Raw genomic sequence first — 11,037 nt, 5'->3', positions numbered from 1 at the left:
AACTTCTTAAATTTATACTTGCGCGCCAAAAAATTGGGATTCAAATTTGCTCACCACTATACCTTAGGTGGTTATACCGCCACTCAATAAGAAGTTGTCATGTGTGATAACTTATAACCATGGTTGACCATGATTAACTTAATTACCATAAAAGAGAAAAAGAGGTTTAATAAAAATAAAACTCTTATATTTACCCAAAAGAAAGAGCGGTTGGCAAACAGAAGAATCTTTAGAGAGCATGGAGTCAATGCCTTCTTTGTAGCTATAGCATGGCAAAGATTCTAAAAATGAGTTTCTTCTTGGCACACCTAATTGGGAGTGGCTGTGAGTAGGAAAATCCCCCAAGCAAAGTTCATTACAGCATTTGTTGGATAAAGTTGTGGAGTGCTGAATGGTTAAAATGTTGCGCCTGTTATGTGATATGTTTAGACACAAAGAACACATTGTAGTACATTTGAGTAATGCTAGCTAGTGAAAGCAACAGTGAGTATGCAAAGACCTTATAAACTAAAAATCCAAACTTTGGTAATAAAAAAGAAATGCTCCTAAACTTGTGGGTATATGTTCCAACTGAGGCTTCCTTCGGCGTTTGTTGTGTCCAGCAAGACGCCTTATGCAGCTTTTTTTTCCTTCCTCAAACTCTTCTGATGAATGGAACCTTAATTGGTAATGTAATGACAAGATGTTAATAGACTTGAGCAAGGAAAGAAACGAGGGTGATGCAGAAAGAAAAACATCAACTGACCTATGTCCAATTAATTAGGGATATTTTAAAGAATCGCTATTGCAAAAAAGCAGTCTTACTCATTCGCCTATAATTAGGTGCTCGAGACCTAATTATGAAAGGAATCAGATGGATTCTAGGAAATGGCAAGTCAATAAACTTTTGGACCTTCTGGGTCTTTGATCACCCACTACACATATATGTTGTTGAGGAAAAGAAGCACCTCATCAATTGGAATGAAACAGTGGAGGACTACATGAGCAATAAAGCTTGGAACAGAGGTAAACTTTCTCAACTACTGGATCAACATATTGTGAAACAAATAATAGGAATTCCTATCCCTACCTCTGAACAAGAGGGTGAATTCGTTTGGAGGCCTTCCTCAAACAGGCTCTTCACCATTAAATCAGCTACATGGCTTCAGCTCAATAACATGGAAAAGCATAGTCAAATAACTCTTTTAACAAATATGTGGAAGCTTAATGTTCCACCTAAAATAAAAATGTTTGCCTGGCTTCTCCTTAGAGGAAGATTAAAAACAAGGGACAGACTTTCCAGATTTGGGGTAATACAAGATAACTCTTGTCCTTTGTGCAATACTGACAATGAAACTGCAGATCACCTATTTGGTTATTGCAGCTTAGCTACGAAAGTTTGGAGACTTGCAGGTTCGCCTCCCTCTCTAAACTGGAATGATGGGTATTTGCAAGTTTTTCATGAACTTTTATTATCTGCCACCTTTGATAGTAAACTCTTTGAAAAATTAATTACAATTTGCTAGCTGGATCATCATATTTCATTTGTCCAGACGCAATCTCCACTTTCATTTTGATACACAGTTTAGTGGGCTTCGGTTTGGTCTGCGCACAGATATCCATCTTTTCTAGTGGTTTTAGTGGGTTTCAATTCGGTCTATGCACTTTGTGCCTTTTTTTTTTTTATTGTTCTAATTTATTGGTGTCTATTTTGTCTATGCTTAGCATGAACCTTTTTTTTTTTTTTTTTTTTTAAGGAAGCGGTGTAAGAGCTGGCTCAGCATGAACTCATCTATGAGCATTCGTAGAAGTATTTGATTCTAGCGTACCACAATTACATGTTCGTCGTTTGGAATGAAGTAGAATATATTACCTACATACTACTCTGTGCGCAAAATAGTGTTAAACGGAGTGATCTCTTTTGTACTATTGTATACCCAAAGTATGGTCATATATGAAAGTCTACGAATCGTTAATTTCAAAATAAATTTACTTTTATTTTTTTAAAGAACTTTATCACTATAGTTATCAGTTTCGTTACTAGTTGTGTAGCTATCAATATCAACAAATCTAGATACTATAATAAGCGAGGAATATTGGAATTTCAGGATTCAAGAATAACAATTCTTTTTTAATTTGGAATTTTGGATAATTAGGTGCGTGATTGGTAATTGTGTAAAGTCTTCGATTGGGAAGGGAAATGAAATTTTCTAAGAACTTTTCATTCTGATGTTTAATAACATTAGGAAAGTTTTCAATAAAGTTGTTAAAAAATTTGTAATTAATGGAATAAAATAAAGTATTGTGAGTAATAAATACAAGGAAAGAAGAGGGAAAAGTGATTCATTATTGCTTCAGGAGAGTATTTCCATTACTTTTGTACCTCAAACGCAAGAAAAAGGAACAAATTTCCTTTATTGATATTTATTTTCTACGAACCAAACGTGGCATAGAAGTATTTTAATTCCCAATATATGGATAAACACATGAGTCGACTAAAAGTCTAAAACTCAATGACTCCCATTCCTTTAGCAATTAACAAAGTTGCTTTTACTTTGAATTAGTAGAATGATATCAACTTGTAATTAAACAAGAGTAAAATGGTTGGCAAGTGGATTTGTAAACAATAATAAGAAGCTTAAACCCATGATTTGTTGACCAAAAAAATAAATATTCACCAATGTTCTAAGGGCCATTTATTCATAATAGACAAATTAATTCAATGTCCATATATAGGTCAATGATATTATTTTATCCTGGTTATGGTAACCTAATTTGATTTTACACATTATCAAAGATTGAACAAGTTCTTATCCTTTCTAGGCTTAGTACAGCACAAACTTACGTTTCATGATAAACATGAACATCTATGGTCATCAAACTCATCACCAAGAAGCCATTATCGGATTATTTCAAATCAGCTCTGACTAACACTAAGCTTGTTAAGGTCTTAGGGATATGTCTTGCCTGCCCCGTATAGAATAATAAGTCTTGTATACATCTCTTAATCACTTAATGCTATGAAAGGCCAGATCAACAAAGTTTGGCCTTAACCCTTGGAATGCCATTGATACTTTTCTCTGTCAACAAGCTATGACAGCTAAGACTAAGAGTAATTATGTTGTGTTCCGAAATATCATAGAGCTTAAGTTAAAAAAGAAGATCCAAGCACCGTAATGAAAGAAAGAAAACCAAAAAAAACATAATATAACATACTTTGAAGTAGTATAAAAGATATGAAAAATGTAATACTATGAGATTCCAGTGGAAATGAAAAAGTCCATTGTGTCTCAAGTGACAAAAAAAAATGTGACAAAAAAAGTCTTATTGAACAATACTAATTATTGATCGAGTCAAATTATTGTGTAATTTTGTTTCCCTTTTTGGTGAATTAGGATGTTAAAAATAAGTACAGAATGTTCGATGAAATGTCTTAAAAATCAATATTTCTATCTACTGACATTGCAACAATCTTATTTATCCGTTCATTGTCGATAGCGTGGGCAGCAAATCGCCACTAGTCACCACCATGACAAGACACTTTTTTAACTTCTTCCCAAAACTGGATTCCAGCTCAAGCGAGGATTAGAAGCTTGATGTATGATAAAAATAGTAACTAGTTAAACAAATTTGGCCACAAAAAGCTTAGCTTCAAGGAAGTTTCAATCCTGATTAGGTTAAATATGGTCACCAAATTAGAAAATATCATGTATAGATTCTCCACTAATGACAAGCCGACAAAATGTCCGCCAGCCCTTTCCGACGAACAGCTGTGACAATAAACACCAGCCGTTGACCTGAGCCACACCACACCACCCTAACAAGCTACTGCATATTATAACAAATGGGCGGCAGAAATGAATGCTAATGCTATCAATCTGTAATCATATTCGTTGTAGCTAGAGATGGACTTTCTGGTAATACTAATACATGCACGCTTTCTTTCTTTCTTTCTCAATCCATTATTGTTTATGTTCCCTTATATCAACTGTCTTGGAGTAAACGTATGCATAATCGTTTGACTTTTTGTTATGAATTCTATTGTATAAATACTCACTTATATTATGTGTAATATTGTATTTCTCAAACTTCACTTGTGATTCTGATTTTGTAATATTGTATTTGAGAACTTCTACCATGTTTTCTAGCATTTACTGTTTTAAAATTTTCAATCATTAAATTTATAATTTTACCAAATTTAATATTTGAAAATCTCGAATAATTACAAATTCTGAAATAAGAGAAATTCTTGATTGTTCTTTTCTCTATTATAAATACGTTGCTTTGACTTTGCGATACATTGGTTTGTGTTTTGTTGAATCTCGAACAAAGCATTCATATGGTATGTTGATAATTTCTAGTGGTTAGTGATAGATTCATTTTTTTTTTGTCATTTTAAGGTGTAGTTCATGTCTTTGCAAATTTTCGGCCAAATTACGGCATTGATTAATCAACCCTTTGATTCATTGGCCCTTAACCAACACCTAATTCTGATGCGCAATGCGTGATTGGATGAATCAATTATAATCTAAACAATGTTTCATGTTTTCATCAAAATATAAAAATAAAAGAGAAAATTTTAAAAAGAGTACCCGAATTAAGGCCCATTCTAAACTTTAGTACCCGACTATTCAAAACTATCACATTGGTACCCGATGTTTGAAATCCGACCCAACAATCGTACACGCCGTTACTAACGGTGTTAAGTAGCACATTTTGAGGGATATTTTAGTCATTTCATGTCTTAATCCAATTTTTTTTTTAATTAAAAAAATTTATGAGACCAATTTTTTTTGTTTTTTTTTTTTTTACATATGATGCAGTTGTCTCATAAATGGGGAGAAAATCAAGGAGAGAGAAACCAAGTTGCAATGAATAAAAAAAAAAATTGGATTAAGACATGAAGTGACTAAAATATCCCTCAAAATGTGCTACTTAACACCGTTACTAACGGCGTGTACGATTGTTGGGTCGGACTTTAAACATCGGGTACCAATGTGATAGTTTTGAATAATCAGGTACTAAAGTTTAGAATGGGCCTTAGTTCGGGTACTCTTTGTAAAATTTTCTCAAAATAAAATGAGAACCTTTCCAAAATGATATAAGAATCCTAATGTTCCAAATAATAAAATAAAAAATGAAGTGTATGTGACGCTAGAGCCAAAAGGCTGCCCCCAAAATCCATCCGTCCGTCGGCTTCACCTCCCCTTCAACCGTGGGTCCCACCCCCATCCGACGACTCATGCGCCGTCGTCTTCAACCTCCAATCCCAACTGACAGCTACCTCATCCCGCCAGAACACAAATGCTGCAAATCCAAACTGAAATTACGACAATGCCACCAGGAAAAATGCAACACCGTCGATAATGGAATCTACAAGGAGTCAAATCATAGCCATGAGATTCGGACATACCCGGAATACTGGGATTCTGTGGTTTTAACCAAACAGGTGGCGGAGGATTTTGAAATGTTCTGAAATCTGTGGCTTCCAATAGCGGTAAAGATTGGGTCATGGATAATGTTCTGAAATCTGAATTGACTGTTGGATAAGCTCATAAAAGAAATCACACCACCACTCCACCACTTTTTGTGGCGCTTGATCGTTGATACTTGAGATCCTCAAACAGTGCAAATCAATTGTCCATTTCAACCTAGGTGTTCAACTCAAGCATCTTCTAGATTTTTTTTTTCTCGCGAGAATGATGTTTCAGTTTTATCCACATTTCAATTTTAGCTACTCTAATGTGTAATAAAAGCATATTGAATAAAAAACAAGAGTGTGTGTGTTTAGTTACATGGTAAGACAATGACTTTCTATTTAGAAAGTTATATATTCGAACCGATGTCACATTAATTGACTCCACAACTCAGGCAATCTGTAAATTAAAGCTGGCAGAAGCGACAATAATTTAATAAGCTGATGTCTAAGGTCTTTATAAGATCATTCTACCAAGTACCTACCAAACTTTATTAGTGTTAAGAGAATTGACCATTTTAAAATCAGTAAGAATCGAATTTGGGTGGCCGCAATTATCCTGTTACTATCCTTTTGAGATTATTAATTTGCTCGTTCGTGTTAAAAGATCAGTGATGAAAAACAAACCCCGCCTTTTGACTTGTTGATCGTGAAACACGAAATCTACACTTTCCCAACAGATGGAGGTTAGAACTTAGAACTACCCATGTGTCCACTTCGGACAGAGAAATATAAAGAAAAAAGGAAAAAAGAAAACCAAAAGGATATATATATATATATACACGAAAAATAATCAAAACTGTCTCTTATCTCCTTTGTTTCGGGAACATAACCAAGGTCGTCGATCCCTGTCTCTCTCTCTCTCTTTCTTTCCCGTTTTGCGCCATACCAAATCTCATCCTGACGTGTTCTTCCCGTCCCTTCTCTTTCGGCTTGTTCATCCACCTATAAGAACCCCATCCCTCCACCAAAATCCCACACCACCGCTGTGGTTAATCTCCTTATCACAGGTTCTCTATTCTCTTCATTCTACTTTCCCTTTCTGTTGAACTTTCTCATTCAGATTCACCCCCCATTTGGTGTATGCATTTGTTTCTTTTATGAGTCTTGCCAGTTTTACTGATACCAAGTTAGCTAGCTTGTATGAAAGCTGGCAGGTTCAGATTTGATTCGTATTTGCTGATGATGAAAATATATGACCGGTTTTGATACTCGCGGCGAGCTGGAATTCTTGCATATGTGCATGTATTTTCAGTCTGTCTTCTTTGTCGGTGTGGGATTTTTTTTTTTTTTTTGAGAATGAGTGTGGGATGTTGATATGTGTGAAGTTCTGAAACTTTTCGCAGCAAAAGAAAAAGAAATCAAAGGGATTTTTTTGGTTAAGATCAAGTGTAGTTTATGTTCTTATCGATTCGATCCAGTAATACTGAGTTTATTTATTAGATCTGGTTCAGCACGATTTTTGCTGTATCTGGATAAGGATTCTAGCCCAGGTCTAATTATAATGATTGAGATTTGGAAACTGGAAACCGGTGGTTGATCTGTTCATGATGAACTGTTTTATGTGGTGAAAATTGGTCATTTCATGACCTATATATCCTTTAAGAAGTTTAGGCTTATAAGTTAGTATGCTAAATGAATTGTTTCTTTTATAATGGTGTCCACGAGGATGATAGTCAAATGGAATGAGAGTGCATTTTGTGTGTTCTATTGCTTCTTCCTGCTGCTATCTTGGCGGTGATTGCCTTCCTTTTTATTTGCTACAATTCTGCTACGATAATCTCTGAAGCTAATTTTTGTTGTTTATGCTTCGTTCACCATCAGGTGATTATCATGGAAGTTACAGGGGGCTAAAACCTGCCAAGTATATGGCATTGACTGGTATGGTTTATGGCCTATCTACTTCTACTAACAACTGATAATTCATTGCTTTTTTTTATTACTATTCTTGTAATTAAGTTGCACTAATTTTGCACTGTGATATGCAGACACAAAGGTCATGTGTGGAGGAACAAACAACTCAGAAAGCAACTACTCTTGGAGCAGAATTTTTGTTATGGAATTAGGACCTGACTGGCCAAAACATAGAAAATTGCCAGCATATACTGCTCATGTGATGCGTTCTGCAACATTTTTTATGCCTTGGTCTTGTAAAATTATAGGTGACGGATATCACGAACTCCATTAATCAAATGTCTGCTATTTCCGAGTATGCAAATTTGTGGGCGAAACACAACTGATCATAGATGAGAGTGATCTGCATTTCTTTTTATGTGCTCATAGCTTCTCAATCTAGAAAATGCCTGATTTTGTGAGTGGAAAGAAGAGATTCAAAGAACCAAATATGTGTTTAACCACTTTGCTCAAGCAAGATACACCAATCCATTCAAAAAGCTATCGTAATTTGAGTTCTGAAGCCACAGATGATTTCGACACCCCCATTCTACCTGGACTGCCAGATGACATATCGAAATGTTGCCTTGCCCTTGTTCCTCGTTCAGACTTCCGTTCTATGAGTTTTGTGTGTAAGAAATGGAGGCATTTTATTCAAAGCAAGGAATTTACAACTATCCGACAATTAGCTGGGTTGCTTCAGGAGTGGCTCTATGTGTTAACCACGGATTCTGAAGGAAAGGAAAGCCATTGGGAGGTTATGGATTGCCTTGGACATATGCACCTCATTCTTCCTCCAATGCCTGGTCCAACAAGATCTGGGTTTGGGGTGGTAGTTCTCAGCGGAAAGCTTGTTATTGTAGGTGGTTTTTCTGTGATCAATGGGACTGCTGTGGCATCATCAGAAGTCTACCATTATGATTCTTGTATCAACAGGTTTGTCTTTGTGTTCATTTCTCTGCAAGATTTGGAATTATGTTTGATCTTTAACATTTTTCTATCTCGACTAGTGAGAAAAACTATTACATTGATAGATTGAGTTATAGAGGTTAGCAAGTTTGGAAGTTTGGGCTAGTTATATTGAATCTTCTGCTCATTAGGAATTTTGTATTTTATATTCTTATTATTCATTCTCTGGAAAAGGCCGTGCCTGATTAATTTAGATCCTTTCTTTATGATTTGTTCAAATAAAATGGCAGACTAGGGATCATCTGATCCACTGCACAACTTTCAAGTTTAAATCACTTATATTTGAGTGTTTACTGGTTTAAGTTGTATTGAATTACTTTAAGCTCAAGTTTAGAGTTAAAAGCATCTGGATGTGATATCTTAGCATGCAGTGATTGTCTTTTTACTTTTCCATAGTTGGTCTTTGTATGGAAAAACATTAGCACCTTTTTTTGATCTCTGGTGAAGGTTAGAAGCACTATGTTTGTTTAATTGGTCCTCATTAACTGCTGCTGTTCATATATTTTTATTAGAGTACCCAGAGTTTTGCCTGTCCAATAATGAATATGGTACATGACTATAAGTTGAACATTGCATGTTTATGTGGTTCTCTGTACAAGCTTAGCCTTATAATAATCGGCCTGTTTATTTAGTTACTTTGTCGTTTGTGTGACATTATAGTTTGCAATTGTAGGTGGAGCAAATTAGCAGAGATGAATGTGGCTCGATATGACTTTGCTTGTGCAGAACTATCTGGCCTGGTTTACGCAGTTGGAGGCTATAGTACAGATGGCAACATCCTATCTAGTGCTGAGGTGTACAATCCTGAGACTGATACTTGGACCTTGATAGAGAGTATTCGCCGGCCAAGATATGGTTGTTTTGCATGTGGATTTGAGGGAAAGCTGTATGTTATGGGTGGAAGGTCAAGCTTCACTATTGGCAATTCAAAGTTTGTTGATGTCTATGATCCCAAGACCCACACATGGTGTCAGATGAAGAATGGTTGTGTTATGGTCACTACTCAGGCTGTGCTGGAAAAGAAGCTCTTCTGTATGGAGTGGAAGAACCAGCGGAAACTTTCAATTTTCAATCCTGAGGACAATTCCTGGAAGATGGTGCAAATTCCACTGACAGGAAGCACTAGTATTGAATTTCGATTTGGGATACTGGGTGAGAAACTTCTACTGTTCTCACTAGAGCAGGAACCTGGTTACCGTACTCTGATGTATGATCCAAATGCAGCTCCAGGATCAGAGTGGCAGACTTCAGAGGTAAAGCTGTCTGGTCCGTGCTTGTGCTCTGTTAGAATCACGGTGTGAAAGGTGTGCCTGAAAGTTAGAGAACCTAAATAATACTCTAGAAAACATTCGGTGAACTTCTTGAATCGAGGACTCTAGTGATTTAGTTTTTGCGTTGCATGGATTTGGATTCTGATAATAACTGTCTGTTCTGAACTTTTTGCATTGCCTGGATTTCATTTTACTTTTATCATTTACTTTTGGTTTGGGGCTTCTCTGTTTATCGATTAACTTGTTCTACTGGGATTATTCCGAATTAGTGAACTGTAATCCTGTACACTTTTGGGCTTTCTTGCTTATAACTTTCTTCAGTTATATGGAGAAACTGGTTGAGAAGGTATTTGATGTTTGATTTTAGTATTATGTGCCTTATCTTATTGAAAGGACCGGTCATAACATGTAATATGTAATAAGTACATATTAGTAATCATGACACTAAAAATTGTCCCAAATATTCAGATTATATGACACGTTAAATTGAGGTGGATTTGTGTTTGCACTGTTTAATACCTTGACGCGACTTGAACCTGACTTGGTACCACTCCAAATTACTAAAATTCACTCCAAATTGTTTGGACCCAAAATGAACATTTTGGCCTGACAAGGCATGTGTTGGAGAAATTGAGCCAATGTTAGTGGCTCAAGCTATATATTGTCGACAAGCTCGAAATATATATTTAGAGGCTAAATAAAGCCTACTATGGAAGCATGAAAAGTTAACTTTAGCACATTTTCCTACTTCGGCTAGGAGAAACCGAGCTAAACAAGGAAGGAGGGGCGGCAGACTAACCAAATGAAATCTAAATGTGCTGAAACTTTCCAGATCCATTCTAGACAGCCCAAGGATCATTTCTTATGAAGAGTGCAAGAGCTTTTTTTGAGTGGAAGGCCTTCAAACAATCAGCCCAATTTTCTACAGAAGCAAAACTGGAAAACTGGACCTGTAAGAGGTCCAGCAGCATTTTCGGCCCAACCACATGGAATAAAAATCTGAAAATTTGTCAGGATGATCTAAACTCATAGTGGAATATTTCATATGAAGAAGTCGAAGGCATATAATGAAGTCTTGTTGGAGAAATAATTGAAGGAATAAAGGGGCAGAAACTGACCTAAAACCAGCTCAATATTCACATGTTCATGTTTCCTACCCACATGAAGAAAGCTAGATGCTTTTCTCTTTTTCCTTGGATATATTTTTCTTCTACAATCTCTTTAATAGATCACCACTTCCATGTTGCTGCACCTTCATGCTTTGCTTTCATTTCATCTTTTCTCTATCTTTTCCATATTTTACAAGTGAACTTAGATCTACTTTCATTATTTTTCTTCCACTCATCATTTCACTCTTCTTTTTCTTCCCTATATAAACACCTTCTCCTCTCATTCTAAGACACACATTCACAACACAACAACATCTCTAAGATGATCTAAGTTCTCTCT

The 11,037-nt window shown here is 35.9% G+C and overlaps 1 protein-coding gene across 1 annotated transcript; it reads left to right on the top strand.

Annotated features, from left to right (window-relative positions):
• The first annotated feature begins 6,249 nt into the window (after nucleotides 1-6,249).
• On the top strand, nucleotides 6,250-9,954 carry LOC133709553 (F-box/kelch-repeat protein At1g67480). Its single transcript, XM_062135332.1, has 4 exons — nucleotides 6,250-6,465; nucleotides 7,280-7,336; nucleotides 7,444-8,284; nucleotides 8,991-9,954. The coding sequence occupies exons 3-4, from the start codon at nucleotides 7,755-7,757 to the stop codon at nucleotides 9,616-9,618; spliced, it is 1,158 nt and encodes a 385-aa protein (XP_061991316.1). The 5' UTR covers nucleotides 6,250-6,465; nucleotides 7,280-7,336; nucleotides 7,444-7,754; the 3' UTR covers nucleotides 9,619-9,954.
• The last annotated feature ends 1,083 nt before the right edge of the window (nucleotides 9,955-11,037 follow it).

The sequence above is a fragment of the Rosa rugosa genome, chromosome 5, assembly GCF_958449725.1.
Source record: "Rosa rugosa chromosome 5, drRosRugo1.1, whole genome shotgun sequence".
Classification (NCBI taxonomy): Eukaryota; Viridiplantae; Streptophyta; class Magnoliopsida; order Rosales; family Rosaceae; genus Rosa; species Rosa rugosa.
Note: the sequence above shows the minus strand (reverse complement) of the source record. Positions and strands in the feature narration are given on the sequence as shown.

Bases quoted from the DNA above. Each gene is read 5' to 3' on its own strand.
- LOC133709553 (XM_062135332.1), top strand. From the start codon at position 7,755: ATGCCTGATTTTGTGAGTGGAAAGAAGAGATTCAAAGAACCAAATATG. The intron at 8,285-8,990 runs GTTTGTCTTTGT...TTGCAATTGTAG, and splicing joins TATGATTCTTGTATCAACAG to GTGGAGCAAATTAGCAGAGA.